General features: G+C 34.3%; 1 protein-coding gene across 1 annotated transcript; it reads right to left on the bottom strand.

Moving 5' to 3' along the window:
* Positions 1-1,118: 1,118 nt before the first annotated feature.
* Positions 1,119-22,973, bottom strand: LOC110025997 (AT-rich interactive domain-containing protein 4-like). The gene is given in 17 exon segments (XM_020726727.1): positions 1,119-1,396; positions 2,488-2,578; positions 2,971-3,071; positions 3,257-3,355; positions 3,476-3,613; positions 3,907-4,539; positions 5,359-5,415; positions 5,417-5,524; positions 6,665-6,800; positions 16,517-16,548; positions 19,155-19,211; positions 19,313-19,586; positions 19,668-19,756; positions 21,130-21,183; positions 21,541-21,732; positions 21,889-22,127; positions 22,276-22,973. Coding segments are annotated over 16 exon segments (2,334 nt in total). The 5' UTR covers positions 22,033-22,127; positions 22,276-22,973; the 3' UTR covers positions 1,119-1,267.
* Between the last annotated feature and the right edge of the window lie 860 nt (positions 22,974-23,833).

Here is a 23,833-nt window from a genome sequence, read left to right as displayed (position 1 = left end):
AGTTGAAATTAGCTGCATGGAACTTATCCTAATGATAGATTTAAGCGCAAAGATGTTTGTGGTAGTGAAATGCATGAGCTGCCATTTATCGATTTTATTATAAATAAATAAAAAAATTACAAAAATTAAATATGTGCATGAAAACTACTAATTTGAACAAAATAAATGATCTATTATCAAAACCATTAAAAAATATTACGAAAAATAATGAAATTTAATTCATGTAATAATCAAATCAAGAAGCAAATGAACGGTGCAATTATTGCTTGGGACATTTATATACATGCCGCCACTTGGTTCTTATGTATTTAAAAATCCTGCATTTTTAATATTTATCAATCAAATATTTCATATCAACTCATAAATACCATCATTTTAACTTTTTTAAAAGAAAAATACACATTTTTATTATATAAGATGGTATGTACATAAAAACTAAAAATTATTAATGATTTTCAAAGCTTAGTAAATTTATGAATGCTTTTCAAAGCCTAGTCAACATTCGTTTGGTGAATTTGAGAGGGCAATGGCTTTAGCAACTATTAGGGCTATAAATGAGCCGAGCTTGGGCAAGTTCAGGCTTGACACGTGCTCGGCTCGTTCAAAATTACTAGTGTTCGAAATCGTCTTATATTTGAAACTGGCTCGTGAACAATGTGTTCTTGTTAGGCTTGATTTAAATATTTGTGTTCGTGCTCGACTCGAAATTGACTCATTAAAATTAAACTGAAAAAATAGATGGGAGTGCTGAATTCGAACCTGAACCAAATATATGCAAAACAATGTGCATAACCATCTTACCACAAGAGCAGTTACGACTTAGATATAAATACATAAAATATATTATTATATAAATAATATGTATAATATATTATTATATAAATAATTATCTATATATATATATTTTTATTTCTAGCTAAAACAAGCCGAACACGAGCTAACAACGATTTGTTCGTGTTCAACTCGTTTATAATTCAAGATTTAAAAATTTGTTCGACTTATTTACTTAACGAACGAGCTGAACACGAGTTATTTGAGAACAAACAAGCTTTTTTGACAGCCCTAGTAACTATAAAAAACAAGCAATAAGATTTAGATAATTTCCTTCTTTACCTTGTATTTACTAGCAGGTACATGGAAATGTCGGCTTAAAACTACACTAAAAAAGACCTGAACAACAACTATAACAAATCAGCCCACATATTCACTATTGGGCTTTTATCGAAAGGAAAATTAAAATTAAAAAAAAAAAAAGATAAGACAAAAATTACACATGCCGCGACACAGCTGCGTTAGGATAGCCATTGGCAATTTTTGGAGGTTTAGTCTTGTTGCTGTAATTCGTTAGACTACAATGCGGACATATGTATTCCAAACCATCAGTTTTGGCATAATCCTGTCCAAATTTTTGAAAATTAAAATCATTTCAGAAATAAATAAGAAATTTCGCTCGGGATATATAAATAAATATATGGGGTTTGGCATAAGCAATATTTGACATGATGGGCTCAATTAAATAAGTCGCCATCAATTTTGACTCGACCCAAAAACTCCTAGTAAGGCACCAATTCTTATAAGATATGATAAAATGATGCTCTAATCAAGCTCAGTGGCCACCAGTAGCATAAAACCAAATGTTGTGCTAACAAATTGGGTTTTTTCATAATGCCTTGTATTCAACGAGGGAAAAAGGATTACGAGAGGCTCTACAAAATTTGGGTTATTAAAAACTGGCCCAACACGTCAACTCGAACAAAACTCAGCTCGAAAAACTTGAGGATGGATTGACCCGAGTAGCTTTCTGATTGGGTTCGAGTTAGAAATCATAACAAGTTTAATTTCTCAGGTCAGTTTCAGGTTGACAGGACCTAAAATTGGCTTGCTAACCTGAAATTGACCGAATATGTTAAATAGGTTATATGGGTTGGGTCCAGCTGAACAAACTAAATGCAAGTCGGGTTTGGGTGAGACTTTCTAACTATTTAATTCTATAAAGGAATCTTCTATAATATAGCTTATGCTAAGCGAATTTAAGGTTGAAATTTTATGTTCATACATAACTAAATAAAGTTTTCTTAAATCTAGAATAGATAAAGCTAATCCCTACTTATAGAATTACATTCGGAAGGGGGCTATTCATTAGTTGCCTGACACGCGTAGCACACTCATGTTCAATTTCCTATTTATTTACCAAAATATCAGATTTTCTAGTTATTTAATTTTCGGTTAGGTTCAGGTGGACAAAGCAGCTTCTATAAAAGAATCATCTGTAATATAGCTTATGCTCAGCAAATTTAAGGTAGAAATTTTATATGCATCCATAGCTAAATAGAATTTTCTGAAATCTAGGATAGAGAGAGCTATCCCTAGTTCTCCAACTACTTACGCAAGGGGGCTATTCATTTGTTGCCTGACACACGTGTGGCACACTCATCTTCAATTTTCTAGATACCAAAATATGAATATTTAAAGAAAGTTATGGCATACCTTGAAAGTACCGAGACCTTGCCGTCTATCACATCCAAAGTGAGCCCACTCACCACATAGTCCACAGTTAACCCAATCGCCAGGAGCACTGCTGTTAAAACATGGAAGAAACATACTGCAATCTCAGTTGTGAGTTTACCAACAAAGAACCAGTGCGGAGAAGACTCTTCCTTACAAATTATTAGAAAAGCCACAAAATTCTTATGTATTTACATATCTAACACCCAAAGTTTGATATTTATTTACACTTATAACATCTTGGTATTATAAACTGACGCATGACAAGTGCATTTCACTTTTAAAAATAAAATGATGATGATATTTTTTTATGTGATCATAAAGATTTGAGTGGTAGGAATGTAAATATGAATATTAAAGAGTTAAATATGTAAATTACATAAGAATTGTGTGGTATATATGTAAATGCCCCCAAAATAATAAAATAGAAACATAACAGGCTTCAAAATAAAGAGGAGTACTAACCTATGACACAACAAGCAACATTCTCCATCAACATCATCATGTGCTAATTCGTACTCCAACAAATATGTCTCGTAATGCCTTTTAAGTGTGTTCCCAACGCCCTGTATGAATTGTACAAAAGGAAATACAATCATAAGCCTAAGAATAGGAGGCGTGGAAACCATAAAAATTCATATCGCAATGTGAATCAAATTAAAAGAGAAAAAAAAAGAACTACATTATTTTATAATGATCACACATCTAAATGCCATTAGGTAATAAGACAATATTCTGAGAAGGAACATACTGTCATTCTATTAGTTAATGTGTGGTTGCGCATCTTCGAGAAAACCTGACCTTTCCAATTTATGCCATTCCCAACATAGAAACCTCCTCTTGACACCACCTAAAGCAAGTAGTTAGAAATCATCGCAAAATTAAAATAAATTATTATATTCAGCAACATTCAGAATAATTCCATTAAAAAAATAAAACAATATTGATAAAAAAAAACATGTTTCCTAACCTCTCTATACAAATTGTAGAGATCAAGCCGCTTCGCATTAAGAATAGCATCAGGGAACTCAGACAAACCACCTTGGGGAACGAGTCGGCTGTGCCCCCGAAGAACCAAGAACTGCATCACATCCTTTAGGAACTCTTCCTATGGCATAACAAGAAAAAACGAGGAAAAATATCCCAGACTTAGACAAATCCATATCTAAAACTTTATTTAAAAAAGAAGGAAGATTTACATGCATACCATTTAATTTCTTATATATTTACATATATAATGCTGCCTTATCTATACATCAAAATGTGTATTTCACTTTAAAAAGGTTAAAATAAAAATATTTTTGATGTTATAAGAAAAATGTTAGAAATATAAATACATAAAAACTAGGTGGTATGCATGAAAATGACCCCCAAAGAAAAAGAATGCAAGAAGTAGTTTACTTCATGGCAAACTTGGATAGGAGCCCGACTACAACCATGCTTCTTCATGGGGAGCGGATTTAGAGGAACTATCAGCTGAGTATGGACGGAACTCGACATCAATTTTCTCTGACTTGAGGGAGCTGCAGGCACAACGTTAGACTTTATAGAAGGGGTGATCGATAAGTTTGGCTTCGCATGAGTTCCGTCATAGGCTTCGGACTCGGGTACTCCCGAAAAAGGAAGCATCTTGTGCTGTCTTAGATGAGGAATCGGTCTCATCGCAGCGAACTTCATCCTCTTCTTTGGATGTGATACAGCCATATTGATCCGCTCCGCTGATCTTTTATCATTGTGATTCCGATTAAATTTCTTATAGATAATTCCATTTGTGCCTACCAACTTTATGGGGTGGATAGGCATTGATTCGGGGTTGTGGTTGGACCTCTCACTGATAAGAAAAGAAGACCATCTTGGCATATGGCTAAGAAAAACATCATCAGTGGATGTGTCCTTCCCATGTCTTGAACAGAAGAAAAGAAGACGATCCGCATCTTCTTTCTCGAAGGAAGCCACCGGAGTCCCTTGAATGCTAGCAATTCCAAGAGAGACGAGGCTACGATAGGAAATCTCGGGTGCGAGATGTCTTAGAACCTGGAGATACAAAATAATAATAATAATAAAATTAAAAAATATAAATAAAAATAAAACAAATGACGGGTGGAGGTCATCCAATGTAATGCACGCACACACGCACAACCTTGAGATACAAAAAAAAAAAGATAATAATAATAAATTTAAAAATTAAAAAAATCAAATGATGGGTGAAGGTCATTCAATATAATACACGCGCACGTCCGCCTGCGCCCGCCCGTGTCCGCATGCGCACACACAAGTTTGATTGGTATAATTTTAACATGTTTTGATTTTTTTTAATAAATTAATTTGTTTTTAAAATAATATAAATCTAAAAAATGTTTCAAGAGTTTTTAAAAACAACTAACTGAATAAAACATATTTTATTTTAAAATTAAAACATCCACACAAAAAAATAAAAATAAAAAATAAAAGTGATCCCAAATGACATCTAATTGAATTGATCTTGAGTTGAATCTAAACTTAGTTCGTAAGTCACCTTCTGGTAAAAGCAAATCAATTGCAATTTCGAGATGAAGAGAATTATAAACTCCAAGCATTTAATTGTTCGCCCAAGGTAAAAGAACATAATGTAGGGAAGGAATTTTCACCCAAAAAATTATAATATGATTGAATTCTTAACCTAGTATGTCAAATTTTTTTGGGGATAACAGCATCAGAATCCAAGATGCTGTCCGAATACAAGAACTTCATAAAATAATAAATCAAATCCCAATAAATTGTTCACAATGCTTCTGAACTTGGCTTACTAAAAAATCATAAAGAGTAAAAATTTCTCCAATAAATTGATATTAAAAATCAGGCAAAAAATCATACCTGGGCAGCCCATGTTGGGACCTTCATGTGAACTTCAAATACAGATGCCCCGCAAGCTGAAACTCAGAGAATCAGGTAACGCTACTTTGCCCTCATCATCATTTGGCGGAGCAAGAACTAGCTGACTCTTTTCAATGAGTTCATTCTTAACGTGACTTTCCAGAAGCTGCATTTTTACAAAAACCAGGTTAAATGTGCAAAATCCAATTATAATTTTTTGAAGCTATTTTAGCTACCAGCTTGTGTCATTGCAAGGATTTGGATCTCAACTTAAAAAGTAGGTTGAATTAAAATGAGATTTGTTACTTTCTTCGGAACTCAATTCATGTGAACTCAGTTCATAAGTTTGTTTGGGGCTGTAATGAGCTTCATTTTTTATCCACCTTCACATTAATTTATTATTACCATAAGCAGAAGTACATTTCTAAACTATCATAACATTTTTCCAATATTATTGAAATTAATATTAAAAAAAAAGAAGCAAAACGGTGATTTTTAAGAAGTTAAGCTTAAAACCTATTTCTACCTTTTTAAGGTGAGCTTCGAAAATGTGAACTCGGTCATAGCCGTAAGAGCACTAATCGTGAAAAAAACCATTATTAAGAGCATGCACCTAATCATTGAAATAAATCTTGGGTATTTACATAGATACATACACACCGCCCAATCCGTATGTCTTACATAACTAACACTTAAATTTTATTTTTTACATTTATGCCATCCAAATCTTTCATATCGTATCAAAAAGAGAACAACTTTAACTTTTAAAAAGCGAAATACTCCTTTTCATACATTGGTAAGATGGCATATATCTAAAAATTAAATTTTAGGTGTAAGATATGTAAATACATAGGAATTGATTGGTATTTTATGTAAATATTCCATAAAACTACGCACTGCTAGAATGTCCAATTTATTTTGCTACAAGTACTTGGATCAGTATTGAGAATGAAATGCATTGAAAAGACAAGAGTGAGATCTATTTGTTTTGGAAGAACTCGCTTCTTGTTAACTCAGCTCCCATGCTCGCTCGAGCTACTACTATCCACCCTCATATTATCTGATTGCTACTTTATTAATATTACAAGTTAAATTAATAATTCTAACCTTTCATTCTATTAATTTAATATTGTTATATTATTATTAAAATTAAAAAAAAATAAGACTTAGCACATAAAATTAAACCCACTTTTCACATTTTCGAAGGTGAGTTTGAAGAATGAAGACTCTGTTGAGTCTTTTTTAACTCGCTTCTGAAAGTGAGATCTAATACTTATTGAAATAAACTGGTCCTAAGAATAAGTACCTGATCGTCAAAACAAGTCTGTGCGCTACCAGACACGAGAAGGGAGATGTGAGCAGAGCTACAAGTAGTGAGATCACAACGCATTGTCACAACCCCACGAGTAAATGTTCCAGCTTGGAGAGGAGGCGGTGTTGCGCTGAGACATTCAATTAAAATCTATCATTCTTTGGATTTTTCATTTTAATAACAACCATAGAAAAAGAAAATAGAAAACAAAAAATCAAACAAAGAAAAGAAACAAATTTCCAAGCAATACATATTGGACCTGAAAATCTAGAGACATACGAGTTTACTAAAGTCTGATAAAATATGGTAAAAACATAAAACATGTGACAAGGTCATTGATTTTAATAGATTGTTAAGTGGTATTACACAATGGTTTCATATGTTCCTCATTGACCATAACATTAGCGGCATTAAAAAAACATTACATTCCAGGGCAAAAAGCCTAAAAAATGCCTTCTAAGGTTAATGAAAATGCGGTGAATCCATCAAGTATACAATAGAAATAGCCATAAATGGGTATTAACGCTCACTTGAACACAACAAACACGCATAAAGAAAAAAAAGCTATAATATCAGTACTCAGCAACTAGTTAGAAAATGTCTACCTAATAATTCAGAGCATGGCAATGATTCCCGCATGCCTTACATACTGGTGAGCACCTAGAGAATGCATTATGGCAAAAAAGTGTTAGAAGTATTGGCATTTTGCCAAAATTTTTTGGCAAAAATCATTTTTTACCAATAAATTCCTAAATCCATCTAGATAGACATTCGTTGTTATAATTTTATATTTCAAACCCACCTACTGAACGTTTAACGGGCAACTCTATCTAAAACACAACTACAAATAACAGTTATTTCCTGGCAAATTTATGTTTTGGACAAAAAAAATTTGAAAACAATCTTATTTATGTTGCCTAACTACCAGTTCATCTCACAACCTGATTAAAAAAAATTATATTGATCAGTTTAGGGAAGGCCCGAAGCATTTCTATCAAATAAAACAATTTAGGTAACTATGCTGCTTATTTATACTGACAAATCAACCGGACCAAAGAAGTCAAATAATAGTTTAGAGTTTAAATCGTATTCATTTAACACCAAAATTGTAAACTTGATCATTTATCATTTCCATCTAAACTCAAAATATACACGAAATATATCAAATTTAACAACCTTTTACAGTTTAATATAGTGAGTTTCAGTTCAGTTGCACTTCACATTATAGCTCAAAGCTTCAGATAACAGAAGGCTTTAACCATACTTACTAGAACTTTCATCCAAATGGCCAATATTTTAAGCTTTGCTATGGCCCACGCATAAAGCAAATTTGTTAAAAAAAAAGGCATCCTGAATAGCAGCAGCAGACCAAGAAACATCATTAACGTGATTGTGATCAAGTAAGCTCTAGGTATGAAAAAAGAAGTCATGTCCTGAGCATTTTCAAGCAATCCTATTGAAAAATAATTGAGCAGAAAAGCTACCTATTTGAGCAGCAAATTCAGGAAGTTCCACACAGCTATATGTTGCATCCATAATAGGGGATGCCCACGCTGTTATGTCCTTTGAAATTGCCGTCAGAGACAAAGAAGGTCTGCCTATCCACTTAACCCAACTTTATCTGCCCCAATACAGATCCTTTATTTTTGTCTCGCCCACTATTTTTAGGGAGTAATTTATGGCACTTTTTGAGACTTGATATCTAACAAAGGTCACAACTTATCAGAACCAATTTTGTAAGAGAAAGGGTTATCAGGGATTTTTTGTCATTCTTTCAAAGAAAAATCCATTAGAAGTCTTTTTAGTACTGTCCTTTCTATTTTGATTCTTACGCTCTATAGCATCACCATTATCTTGGTGTAACTGACATCAATGATTGAGAACAAACAAAGTTCATTTGCAATTTGTAATTAAAATTCCGAGAAATACCTCATCAGTTTACCTCCCTTAGATCCATTCTCAATTAACTATTGATGAAAAAGCTCAGTGGTGTACTTATGCTCAAGTTGTTCTTAGCATTGGCACAATATTGTGTCACTTTCTTGCATCGACCTTCAACATAACCAATTGAGTAGAATTCTCAATATATCAATGGCTTGAACAGCCCCGACGTTACCTCTTGAATGTTATTAATCTTTAGATAGGCATTCCAATATGCATGGCATGATGACCTAACTTACATAGAGTGAATGCAACTGTCATGAATGGCATACAAATACAAGGTAAATCTCCAAGCAGTCAACCTATGCATCGAGCTTATCAACATCAACTGCCCCATCAAATAGAGAAATATTCACTTTGACTTGACGCTTTAAAAGATTGCGCCTTACATGAGTGATGGCCATGTCTCATTTGTTCCTCGTCTCTTTAATAACCTTTTATGTCACTCCAAGTTCAGAAGAGGGCATCCCTTATTTTGATATTATCTTTTGTCTATACCATACATCACAGAATGTTGCTCTGAAATCACTAAAAAAGTCGATAAAATAACAAGAGTCTAGATTGAGTACTTAAAGGTTGCGAGAATTTTTTTGGGTACTCGCTATTCATCCATCAATCAATTAAAAATATTTTGGATCTTTTCTATATTGTAGATGGGTCCCACCAATTGTTTTTGCCTCTTTTGTGTATGGCAATTTTTCTTCTTATATTTTAGTCTTCTTCCACTGTTCGACTGTACAACAAGCTAGTGAGTGGAACCTTAGCTGAAAAATAAGCACTCCTAATCTTTTTGGTTCTGGTCATTAATCAAGTGCTATGTTAAGCAACTGTAATGATGATTACAACAATCAAATTTATTGTTTTCTCCCCTAGATAGCAGCAAAACAACAATCTATTTTTCTGTTCTAGGATTTAAAATAGCAAAAACATTTTGAATTAATAACAGGAACAGAAGGATGCAAACAGTGACAATTGAGATAATTATCACTGTACTACAGTGTGGGGGCACAATTTGTTATAATACCTGACATTTTTTGCTACAATATCAACACTATTTTCTATTGCGACTAACAAAGAAAAAAATTTCCACCAAGGGTTGCTAAGAGGACCAAGACTAGCAATTAGTGACTGTCATGATCAAACTTGGGACTTTAACAATTATGTTTCCTTTAATTTACTCTAATTTCCTAGAACTATTGCATGTGCCATAAGTATACTCAATTAAAAAAAAAAAAATGCAGAACACAATTTGTAAGAAAGCAAGCACATGAAAGATAAGCAAGGAAGGGAAACATGAATACCAAGGTTAAATGTAAGGAAACCCAAAAAAGCTGAAGCCATGATTGTTCATGATATAGACTGAAATGGGGCCCTTACCAATGTTTTGAACGAAAGATTCATGGTTCATTAGTTTGACTGGCGTTGAACCGGATGACATCATAATTAATAAATACAAAAATTAATTAAATACAATCTAATTAATATAATAATAATATAATAATGTAAATATAAATAAATAAATAAAACACTTTTGAGTGGTACTATTCATAAAAAATACTCTCACATAAGGCAGCTGGTCCTATTCCCAATAACTTTTTTAGTATTCCAAAAAAAAGTTAATAAGAATAACTATATAAAGTATAAACTTTCCATTCCCTCTCCCCTCACCATAGCCCCATATCCTCTCTCTCTCTCTCTCTTTATATATATATATATATATGAGACGCTTGGATATTGACGCCTGGATATTGATGTTGTCTTTTGAACTGGGAAGCATGTGGGGAGAGCTGTAACCATTAAAATGACACAGAAGAAAATATATAAAACAATATTTACATTTTTCAAAACATCAAGCCGGTTCTCTGATTAAAAGGTTGAACTGGTGGTTCGACCGGTTCCCGACAATTCGACGACAAAAACGGGCTATGTTCCGGACCGGATCAACCACTAGTTCCCGGTTTTACCGGCCGGTCCGGTTCGGCTTTCTAAACGTTGGTCCTTACAAAAAACTAACCAAACCCAAGAAAGAAAATAGAAATATTGGAAAACACAACCCATTCTCAAAACGATCAACATCAAATACATGCTTTAGCATAAATGGGAAGAAATACATCGATTAGTCATAGGAAGTACCAAATCCCAACCAAATGTGTCCATTAATTAGAAAATTAATAGATCATCCTAAATTTTATTTAGATAGGAAAAGTAACTTGTGAGTTTTACCTAGCTATTAGATAGAAAATTTTAATTAATCCACTAAGTTTGACCACTTAATTAAAATATAAACTATTATCAACAGTTTTAAAAAATAAATCAAGCCACTTTTGGAAAGGAGCAACCACTAAAAAATTAACAAAAAATCATATTTCCACGGCATTTGAGGTAATCTAAACATCTTCTCAAGCTTTAGGAACAGGTGTGCCAAGCCCAAAATTAGGTTTATTTCCATTAGCCAATTGAAATGTTTTATATTGTTACACCATAAATGCAACATTTAATCTCAAGCTACTCGAATAATGCACATGCTCAAACATGGTTAAAATTTTATCTTGATAGTCAAATTAGGATGGCATAAATACTTACAATAAAGTATTTCAACAACCAACCAAAATAACATAATTAATTTAAAGATAAATTAAACATAATTAAATACCATGTTCACATATTATTATTTTATAATATTATAGGTGCCAATCTATATGAGAAGTTTAAGGGTGATTGAAGGCAATCCGGTTAGATGAGATGAGTACTCTTATTTCTAAGTTATAGTAGCATTTTTGGCTTCCTCTAAACCAATTATGCAATTAGTTAGTGATATTTGATTAATGAACTTGATAGGACTTTATTTTCATTTATTTGTTCTTCAATCTTATCAGATATATTGATATGAATGTTTCATGTCTTTTAATATGAAAAATTGTATGCATTAATTATAAGAATTTGTATATTGAATTATATGAAAATGTGAATGATGTAAACTATACAGCGTGATTATATGTGTATGATGAATATAATGAAGTTCACTCCCTTATGATGTTGGTTGGAGAGGCCAATATAGCCATGCCCGTGAATGTTTTCTTATCACCTGAAACAAGCATGAAATTTAAATCATGAACCACTGTGTCAATGAGAAAATATTGATCAATGGTGAGCATATTCCTCTCCATCTTAGGCAATATTAGACATGTTTTTCACCCGTTGTGCCCATTAGGTATGTACCAGCTAGGTGTATACTTAGATGGTGATCATGTGACCGTTGTAAATAATAAGATATAAATATAGATGTCATTGTACTATACTACTGAATATTCTAGACATTACTAAAAGACCATAATTGAATAGTAAAATGTTGATTATTTCTTTACACTAATTAGATATACTTAACTAGCATGCATTTTGTTTCTCTTTTGCCTCTATTACTACAGTTTAAAAGTAAGAGAATTCATTGGCTATTGATATCCAACTTTGCTTTAATTTAGCATTTTCATGTTTAATTTTTTTATTAAAAGATGAGTAATAGAGAAATAAATATATATAAAAGACGAAGTCAACAAATAAAAAAAGTAAATTTATTATTTGTTTAATTTAATTTTTAATCATTAGTGATTCTTTATTTTAGATTTAGAATTAGTAATTAAAGTTAAATTTTATAGTCCAACCATTAGTTCCTGCCTTGTAAATTCTAAGCCCCCGAGCAGAGTTGTGAAAGTTTCCCAGAATGAAAAGTCATTCTTAATCATGAAAATTTTATTAAGTATTAGTGAGGCACTAGTTAAATCAAGTTATGATTCTTTAAATATTTTAAAAATTTTATTAAGTGTGTGGTCAAAATTATTCACATTCAGTTGCCTGATATGAAAGATGCAAACAAAAGGCATTATCAATCTTATTCTGAATTCTATTACAATGCTTTGGCGCTATTGTATATTTTTGAAAGAATTAATTCCATATTGCATGCCTCCATTTTAACATTTTTAGAGCCAAAATATTTTAAAGCTCTATGACTAGAATTATGATAAATTTTTTGGGCAGAAGCAATTATAGAACAACACAAAATTCAGTCATAATTAGATATTTCAAATTTTCTTCATATAACTTCTTACAAAAATAAACAATTGAATTTTCAACTTGATTCAATACTCTCCCAATTAAAAAAATTGCAAATGCACTAGTCTTCATATAACTTCTTAAGTCATTGTTTCAAAGAGTTAAATTCATCATGCAATCGTTCCAGCTGGGGTAAGAAAAAATATTATTTTTTAAATAACAGTTTCATGAAAACCATGTAATGGTATGTTGTAGCCCAAGTCTCTCCTTTTTATCTCCTTACTTAGAGGTGTCAAAAATTAACCTGACACACCAACACGACTCAAACTCGACTAAAAAAATCCAGGTTATGGTTGAACCAAAAATTTTTCGAGTCGGGTTCGGGTCAGAGAATTCAACCGGTTTATTATTCTGGTCGGGTTAGGGTTGAACTCGAAAATTCAATCATGACCCAAAGAAACACGACATTTCGGGTCGGGGTCGGGTTAGTAGGTCAAGCTCGTGTTCGGGTTTTAGTTTTCGACCCTTTTATTATTCGGGTTGGGTTTGGGTTGACCATATTCAGGTCGAGTCATTTTGGGGTAAGGCCCGAATCAGACCTGCTGACTCAAATTGACACCCCTATGCTTACCCATCCAATAAATTTTAACTTGTCCAATTAGTTTTGGTTTTCAAATCTTAATTGATGCTCACCAAATGTCATTTGTTAATCAAAGAAGATATCCATATCCATTATCTAGTTAGAAAAAAAGTCTTAGAATCTCTTCTCCCATTGAATCAAGATGCGTTAGCTTCTAATTTTTGTAATTATATCTTTTATCTGATAAATTTGTCACATATGGATGTCATAATTTCCGTAAGTATACTCCAAACAATGTCAATAATTTTTCTTTCAAAATCAATGCCTTGCCTCCTAACAATATTTTTTTAATGAATTCTTCATTAAGGCAAGATTAATTAGCTGGTTCTCATGGGCAAAGTTGGTTAATTTTCCAATTAATAAGGCTACCATTAACTTGATTTATTTTTGTGCAATATTGCACTTATTTTGTTGCTTGTAATTCCTCCAAATGGTTTTGAAAGATAAATAAAACGCCATTCTAATAATAATTTGCTAATTGGCCTTGATAATTTGCCCCATTTCAGAGTGACATGTTGACAAAACCTAATGCTTTTATACTAATTTGAAGCAAGATGTCATTGACTAACTTTTCTCTAGTTACCCGTGCGGCTTTAGCGCTCTTCATTAGCACTAAATCAATCTAATATCCCTCAAAACACTTGAACTTGTAAGCATAAAACACTTTAAGAAGAAGAGTAGAGAGAAATATTGGAGAAAGGAATAATTCGCTAAGAAAGACAATTACAATCCTTGAATGCTTGGAAGCTTGGATGTTTTCTTAGATGAATACAAATGAGGGGAGGGGCTCTTATTTATAGCCCCCTCCAAGCCTAAGGGAACATTCTAGAATACACTAGATTATTCCAGTTTCTAGAGAGCTCTACACTCCTTTCTTAAGTACATACATAGCCCTAGAACTTCTAGGTTACTCTTGAGTTTATTCTTGGAGCTTTTTAGTCTAACATTCTCCAGAATGTGGTGGAATCTTCTAGAGTCCCTTGGATGTCTCTCTATTTTCTGACCTACTCTAGAAGCTTCAATCCCATGAGGGTCTTGCCAATTTCTAAAATATGGCGGAGCGTGATACTCTCCCCCCACTTAAGCTCGCAATGCCCTCATTGCGGCTTCCTCTTGACACTCGGACCCGCTTCCTTTGTTTGCTCTTGGCAAACTTGGGTTATTCCTTCCTGGCTGGCAACTCTGTCTTTGGCTCCAGCCTAATCTGATGATATTTTCCCCTTCTTGGTGGTAGAGCCTCCACCACTTTCCTTGGCATGCCTCCTCGAGGCTTCTCTTCTTCATCCGATTCATGAAGAACAATCAAGTTGCTCCCCTGGTCTTGTGGAATTTCCTTCTCGAATTGGATGACTGATAACATTTTGGCTTTTTGCTTGTTAGCCCTTATTGTTGGTACTAAGCAAGTTTGGTTGTCTTCCATGATGCACATGCTACTGGCGAAGGGCATTGGGAATGTTCTTGCTTGATCCAAGAAGTTCATCCGTAGGACAATTTAAAAATCATCCATTGGTATAACAAAGAAGTCTAAGATACCCGACCACGTTTTAATGTTGGTCTTACTCTTCTGACTAATCAATGGATTTACTTTACCGTTGAGTTGACTATCTTGATGGAGCCTCCTCTTTTAGTCATCTGCAAAGCCAACATCTATGCGTCCTTGGCGGAGATGAAGTTATGGGAAGCACCTGTGTCCACCATTGCCCTTGTGGCCTTCCCGCCTATTAGCATCTCTACAAAGAGAAACCCTTTCGCTTAGAGTTTTGTTGGAGCTTGTATCCCATTTAACAATTGTATAACCCCAACATGTGCCGCCATATCGCTTCCTCTTCCTCTTCATGGCTTGCTAGGAGAGAGTTTAGAACCTTCTTCTGAAGGGTAATCCCTTACCCAATGAGGTCCTCTACAAAGAAAGTGGTTGTTATGTAATTTGACTTTGTCATTTCTAGGCTTCCATTTGTCTTTCGCCTTGGATGTAGTCAATTCGTGGCGAGTCTCCTCTTTATGTTGATTATTGTCTTCCCCCTCTTTGAAATGGATACCCTTCTTATCTTTTGGTTTTGTAAACTCTTTTGTATAGTCGACCAAGCTTTCTGCAACGACGATGACAATAGCGAGATCTTGTGCTCCACGCCTCCTAAGCTCAGTTTTCTCCAATTGTTGGAATCCATCCATGAAGTTGACTAAAACAACATTGTCTAACATGTCGGGAATTTCAAGAACCAAGTTTGCGAACTCTTAATGTACTCCCGAATCGAACCCTCTTGCTTGAACCTTTGCAATCGGGCTCTCGCCTCATCCTCTGCGTTCTCAAGATAGAATTGCCTCTTTAACTCTGTCTTGAAGTCATCAAAGGTAGATATGGTGCACATACCTTTCTCAATATCTTCACGCCTTTTTCTCCACCATAACATAGCAATGTCTGAAAGATACAGAGTAGCAAATTGTATTCTTGATTATCATTTGTAATCCTCGTTGCTCCAAAATATTGCTCCAGTCCCCATAAGTTGTCAACTTTGTTTGTGTTGCAAGCTCCACCAAAACTCTTTGGTTTTGGAACTTTGATCCTCTTGGCTTCGAAAGTATGATGGTTGGTGGGTGTCTCTAGTGCCCTCTTGCATAGCGAGATATCCTCACGCATTTCCTCCAAACTAGCACGTATGTCGCTCATATCTTCTTCACGGGCTTTTCGTACTTCTTGGAGCTCCTCTATCAAGTTCTCTCGCATCTTAGTCATTTGGTCCCTCAAGGAATCTTCTAATTGGAGCAACATACCTCTGATCGTCGAATGTATGGTGATATCCTCCTCCTCGAGTCCATCCACCTTTTAGCCCTTTGTCTGGGGCCTCCACACAACTAGAGATTATCAAAACCTCACACCAGTACTAGGAAACTGCTCATGAAAATATTCATCAAAACTTGCAAAACACTAAAAAAATCCACATCCAACAGCCCACGTACAAAAATAGAGAGAAATATCTACACCCCACAATCAAATGCAAGCAGAAAACATAAATACAAATGCAGGCAGAACCATATAAGACAATTTGTGGGTAAAATTTTAAGTAAAAAATAAGCAAGACACCCTATTTCCAGCCCAGTATGGTGTGTATTTATGTATTTAAGTAATGCAGCAATAAAAAAAAAAAACATATAAAAAGAAACAATTAAGCCAAATATATTTCTGTAGTGCATTAGTGCAGAAACAGCCTACAATGTACCTGACTCGATTGTGAAGTTTACTCCCACGAATCTGCAGGAAGTAAAAAAATAAACATCGGTATTTGTCTGCATAAAAAATTATATAAAATTTAACCATAAAATATATGGCAAAGTGTGACTACATAAAGATTCAGATCAGCATGGAATCATAAAAAAGTTGGAACCCCGATTCTAGGAAGTTTGCTTGAGTGTTAAACTGTGTAGCATGATGCTAATAACAGCGTACGTGAAGTTTCTAGATTTACTTTCTCAAGCCAAAAAAAAAATGTATTAATATGAAATCATAAGATTATCTAACAATTATTTCATTTATTTTGATTGAATTTCAAAATCACCGGGTTTAGAGATGTAACTATGGGTGATCACATTATTTAAAGGTGTGAACGCTTTAGATATCTCGGGTCTATTGATCAAAGTGATGGTGACATAGATGGGGATATTATTAGTAGAATTCAAGTTGGTTGGATGAAGTGGAGGAATGCTTTGGCCTATTGTGTGATAGAAAAGTATCGCTTAGACTGAAAGGAAAATTTATAAGATGGTGGTGACATCTGCAATGCTCTATGGCGTTGAATGTTGGCCTTTAAAAGAGAAGCATAAAACTAAGTTAAGAGTGTGTTTGGGGCAGCTTGTGCTTATCCAAATAAGTAGCTTATCCTGAAATGCGGCTTGCATGTGGTCAGCAGGGTTCGACCCGCGACCTGCGTTTAGTGTAAACGCCCAGCCGCGTGTTCGGGCCGCGTTTTCGGATAAGCTACCGAAACGTGTTTTCCAAATTGTGAAGCGACGTTTTGAGAACGCCGCCCGCACTTATAAGCTGCCCCAAACGAGCCCTAAGTGTTGCTGAAATGAGAATGCTTAGGTGGATGAGTGGCTTTACACTTTAGAGAAAAAATACGAAATGAATATATTCGTTATAGGGTTGGTGTAGCTCCAGTGGCGGGCAAAATTAGAGAGAGGCGAGAGAGACGTCTTAGATGGTTTGGTCACATTAAACGTCGACCATCTGATGATCCAATTAGGAAGTAGATGCTTTAGGTTTAACTTATGTCAAGAAAGCCAGAGGTAGAACTAGAAAGACTTGGGCATATTGTATAAAAAAATGATCTTTAAAAAAATGAAAATGATCTTAATTTATTAGAATTAAATGAAAATATGACACTCAATAGAACACAATACAGAAAAAGGATTCATGTAGCTGACCCCACTAAGTGGGGATAAAGGTTTGTTGTTGTTGTTGTTGTTGTTCAAAATCACCGGGTTTCATTTGACAGTGCTACAATTTTGTTTTGTTGTGTACTTCGATCTGAAATTACAACTGCTCCCATAAAGATGAATAAGACAATTTGGAAGAGTTTTGCCCATGGTATTAAAGCCATGGATGCAACATGGTGCTCTATTCACACATTTTCGCACAAATAATAATTTGTAATATGCCAAGTTTTTCAAAAGCAAAGCTATGAAAAGCACGGTTTAGTGAAGCATAAATGCATGGTTTGTAAAGCATACAAAAGCAAACCTAGGTTTTAAAATATTAGGAGAGTTGGTTTGAGCAAATGGATTGAGTTCAAAGGCAATTAAAAATATCTTTGACCCGTCAAGTGTTAATACAATTCATAGCTCATTAGTAAATGAGTTAAATTGTCACAATGTATATCATACAACTACAACTCGAGTGCTTCACTTACAGCTTATACAAATACAAGAAAAATTCAATCTCTTGCAACTAATACACTCTTAGGGTTTCTTTAAAGATCAAAAGATGTAATTGAAGCATATTTTTTATCATATATTACATAGATTATAGTTTGACATACAATTACTTCCTCGAATGTGTTCTATAAAAACTAGTCCTTGCGCGCAAAAACTAAATAACCTAAAATAAAAAATCCATGATTTATCCATATATTCAGGTTGATTGGATCTTCTATTCTTATGATAGTGAGTTTCTAAGTTATAATTTGGTACATTGCAAACAAATATCAATACCATCATGCAAGCGAGAGGGAGGGAGGGAGGGAGGGAGGGAGATCAAATCTTGGGCATTGACGAAGGCAATAGCTAAGGGCGTTCTACAACATAATGAATTAGAAGTGGGTTGGCAAGCTATGCATCAAATCACTGTTTTACTGTGTATGGAGGTTATAGGTTGGATCATTAACTAGTGCTACCTAGGATGTGGTCCTTTAATCACCCTTAAGGCCGATGAAGGAAAGGAAGCAACAAAGTGTATTGCAATGCATTAGACCAGGTTTCCCAAGTTTGCAAAAGTGCCCCTAAATAACAGTATAAATTTGATGGTTAAAGGTCCTCGGAATCATACCCTTTCTATCCACCTAATAATCAATTTAATTCCAAAATAAATAGGGAATTAATTGGTCAACATTAAAACACGTCTTTAGTCATGTTCGGGACAGGTTATCATGTAGGCTAAACATTCGACGCAATTTAAATGAATAGTTCAGTATGGAAATACAGTCCTAATAATGCCAGCAAATATAATTCATTAAAATTGCAAAAATAATTAATAACATAAAGTTCCCTCAAATTAGCTAGAAGTTATTAATACTTGTCCACTAGGTTATTAGTCATTAAAAAATTAAAATCTAGCCATGTGCATTAATGCATTCAGCTTACTTCAATATTTAGGAGTGCATTAAGGCCATCTTCTAGTGAACCCAAAAAGAATGCATCCTGGAAACAAAAAAGCAAAGGGAGGAAAAATAACTATAAACACTGTATTCTTATAAGAATAAAGTAAAAAAGGGAAATAAAATGCATTAGTTCTAACCCACCAATGCACACGGCACTCCACATATGAGAAACCTGATATCTATATGTTCATCATATATTTTAAGGGGCGGAAATTCATCTGTCGGGCTTTCATCTTCAATCATTTCTCTCTCAGGAGGTGCGATATCAATCTTGGGAGCATCCCCCAAAAGACGAGGCCCGAGCTTACTACTGCTTTTTTGGTTGTTATCAGGTAACACATAGTTGTTTCTAACACAGTAAAGCCGAAATGAAGCGTTTGCAAGTTGAAAAGCATCCCATGCATGGCAACAAGAACTGCAAAACAAAATGCCAACTTAAAACAAATGGAGATTCACGGAATCACATTAATAAAATAATTTCAGAAAAAAGGAACACCTTTGTACAACTGATAGTAGTGCTTGGCGAAAGTTGGAAGCGGTGTAAGATGAAAATGCATTCTTCCAATATATCACATATGGAACCCCCTGGAAGAAGGAAAAAAATAGCGTCTTGTGATATATTTTTCCTAGAAAATAATATTATGGATGAGTTGATTATGTATTCTTCCTGCATATTACATAAAAATTTCCAAGGAAAAAAAATGCATTGGTTTGTTAGGTAAAATCCTACCACAAGGTAACAATAGACTATCATAGCAATAAGATATTCAAAATTCACAAAAAAGACATAGTCAAAGCTTATAAGAGAAATACTGCCAGTTCATTTCCCAAACATGTGAACATGCACAAAAATGGATGCAAAAAAGAGAAAAAAAAAACATAGAGACTTTTAACTGAAAAAACAAACCAGGTAGTTTTGTGTTACAGAAGAAATACAGGGATCTTAAACAATTTGGCCTTGTCTGAGATTTATTTTTTCTTGTTTTTTTTATTTTTAAAAATAATTTAACACATTTTTTAAAGCACTCAAAATAACTAGGTGTTTTGAGTGTTTTTAAAAACAATCGTACTTTAACTAAATAGCCAAAAATGTTTAGTTTCAAATCAAAAAATAAATAAAATAAAATAAAAACAAAGAATTGAAAATAAAAAAGAAAAGTGATCCCAAAAGGCACCTTAGGCCCACTTTGGGATACTTTTTGTTTTTTATCTTTTGTTTTTATTTTTTTTTTGTTTATATTCTATGTAAATCAAAGCAGTACAGTAGTTCTTTTTAAAAACACTCAAAATATGATTTGCTTTTCAAAATAAAAAAAAAAATAAAACACATGTAAACAATATAGTAAAAAAAAAATGTTTCCAAAAACAAAAGTAAAAAAAAAAAAAACATAAGTAATGCCAGACGGGCCCTTAAAGACTAATTCACATCGACTTTCAGCTCTCTGTTTTGTGCTTGTTTTGCATGCATATGTTTCAAAGACAAGTGACAGATTCATTTTGTTGCACAAGAGAATTAGAAGACAAAGTGAAAAAAGTGATAGAAGAACGATATAAAAATAGAAGCCAAACAGGTTTTATGACCTTTATGTAATATAAAAATATATAGAGCGCCGCGTACTCATATCAGTTGGTCGGGCATCTGCTTGTCAGTTGTAAGTCCCCTCTGGTCTGGGGTTCGAATCTTCATGAGTGTAAGGTGTGGTATTCGAATTCGTAGGCGCATGAGGGATCACTGGGGCTCATATAATAGCCCCTAGTCATTCCTTTTTATTTATAAATATATATATGTAGATAGATATATAGAATCTGCAGCATACTTCTTATCTAATATGTTCTTCAACAACATAGAGTTGGTTCTCTTTGGCTCTTATAAATAATTAAGAAATTCATGGTAGACTAATGAACAACGCATCAAAGCAGCATTCAATCATGGTTGTTAAGAAACCTCAAATATTTACCTTAGAATGAATAGCCTGGGCAATCTTTTCACTGTTTGGGACCTCCAAATAAACCTGCATCAAAGACAAATAAATTGAAATAAAAAAGAAACTCAGTGTACCCCGTACTAATAACCTCACAATTCACAGACATTATTGAACAGACAGGCTTCCATATTCATGCTTTCCTTCATGCATTCATCAAAAAGCTAAAGTAAACTATGCCAATGCTTGCATAGCAATTAGAAAGAAGATTATGTTGCGGAGTTTGGAAATTTGACGTTGTTCATTAAAATCATAGAGAAATAGAGAACCCATTCATTATCCCAACGTTAAACAAACTTAATTACCATTAACAACTTTCAAAGAATATGGAAGCCTACCATTCAAGGACAGAGGAAAACCAAAAAATTCCAAAATTTTGTAGCTTACAATGATTGGTAATGGAGGAGAGAGAAGCGAGCTCAAGGTCTGGGGTTCTGATACATCAGTAGTTTCCCAGACAATCGAGCCAATCTCTTCCTCATTTTCAAGTTGCTCCCCTTGAAAGAACAATATACTGGGTTCCAAAGCTCTCTGAGTCGCTCGAAAGTTATCAAAGGTAGGGTTGGTTAGTGTATGAACCTGCATTCAGGCACCAGAAAGATTACTATCAAAGCAAAGTAAAATTGGCATTTGGTAATTTATAATACTAATATAAGTAAACAAAATAACAAGGCAAATCTAAAACCCATATACGTTTGTTCAGGTAAAAAAAACAGAAAAAGGCTTAAACTTAACCTCCAGGCGGCCAGCAGAAACAAGCTCTGGAAAGGGATAAGAAGCCCTACGCCTGGCCTCCGCCTTCTGTCTACCTACAAACTTCCCGCATAACACTGCGAGGAGCGTGCAGTGTTGCTTCACGAAACCTTGCGAATGAGACATTGTGAAGAGAAGCACAGAGTGCTATCTCATCCCTTCCGTCTTCGCACACATCAACCCACCAAATCAGCTAAGAATTTCACAGCAATCACCATCAACTGCGCCAAAATTTATCAAATGAGAAATCGAAGGCACATAGGTTTCTGAAAACTAACCAAAATCCTATAAAACTCGAGTCAAGCACACCCTAAGAAATCGAGCATGTCGGATCAAATAAAACGCCACAAATCGGCAGATAATACTTACCCATATGATGAAAGACGACGACTCGACGATTGCGGTGCGCGAAACAGGGGAAATCAGCGAACAGCACGGCGAAATCCACAAAACAAAACCACCACAAGAGCTCCCCGTACACGGAAACCGCCGCCCAGATGAGGGGTGGGAAATAGGAAAAGAGTAAAGTAGAAAACAGGGGGAAACAAACCCTAGCGTAGACCTACCTCCCCTTAAGAAGAATCACAAAAATCTAACAAAAAAATATACATTAAAGGGCAGACAACTGCATCAATTGAGCCCATCAGGCTTTCTCGGCTTACACGCGTATAGTCAAAACAAAATCAAAAAAGGGCAAATGATTAGCATTATAAAACCAACCAAAATTTACACAAATTAAAAATTAAAAAAAGAAAAACCTATCGATTGACGAAACCAAAATTAAAAACCAACCCCAAACAAAACAAAAAGGAAAACCTTAAAGAATCCGTAACTCCGAAAATCATTTAAAAAGGCAGGCACCACGAGATTCGGGGAGCTCTGATTAGAAAGAGACTAAAACACCATCAAATCCAAAACATAAAAAAAATTACCAAAATTCAAATTATGAAAAAAACACCAAAAATACCGAAGTGCTGACGATCCGTCACTGTGCGGAGCGCGAACAGACAACTTAAAACAACGAATTTAATAGAAATGGAATTTTAATGGCGGGTGGGGGAGGTCAAATCCTTTAAAAAAAAAAAAACCTGAAACTCGGCTTCGTTTCTTTTTGAGTTTTTGATTCGGGGGTTTGGATTTTTTTCTTTTTTCGGGCGTATTCTTTTCTTCCGTGCTGCTTTTGCTGATCCGATTCATTGCGCCAGTAGACTTAATGCACGAAGCCCGATCTCCGCTCCCTCACTCAATCCGCTGTAGCCTCGCGATCTCGTGGTTTCTCTCTCTAGATCGGTCTATGAGATTTGATGCGGGATTTTAAATTCGGGGGGGCGTCGATCGATCGAGATTGATCGCGGTAAAAAGCCGGTGTTCGTGGGTTTTGTTTTTCGGCCAGGTGGGGGACCACTTGAACAGTAGGGCTGGGTCCACCTTCCACTAATGAAATATGCGTCGTGACTTGAAATCTGACTTCTCAATTTTCGTGTTTTTTATTTGTTGATTAATGATTGTAAATTTGTAATGTTGATAAAAATTCAATCTTTTTAAGTCAGTGGTTTGATTATTTCGTGGTGAGAAAATAAATTTATTGTTTAATAAATCATTATCAAATATATGTGATTGGAAAATAAAAGGGGGCAATTATAAATATGACATTCAAAATATTATTATTTATAAATTTAGCGCTCTCTTTCATCTATTTTTTCGAATTCTCCCTCGAATATTATCATTCATGATATAGTCTTAACCGATAATTTTCATTTTTTATCGATGCATGTATAAATACATTGATTCAGTAGTTCAAACATATGATACAGGTGCTAGATTTTGTAAGTAGTAATATTTTGAGTGATGTGTATATAATTGTTTCTAGAAAAAGAATTATTAAATAGGGTTTTGATATAAAATTTGATTTTTAAAATATAAAAAA

Source organism: Phalaenopsis equestris, unplaced genomic scaffold (assembly GCF_001263595.1).
Source record: "Phalaenopsis equestris unplaced genomic scaffold, ASM126359v1 Scaffold000347, whole genome shotgun sequence".
Lineage (NCBI taxonomy): Eukaryota > Viridiplantae > Streptophyta > Magnoliopsida > Asparagales > Orchidaceae > Phalaenopsis > Phalaenopsis equestris.
The sequence above is the reverse complement of the archived record's forward strand: the minus strand, read 5'-3'. Positions and strand labels throughout refer to the sequence as shown.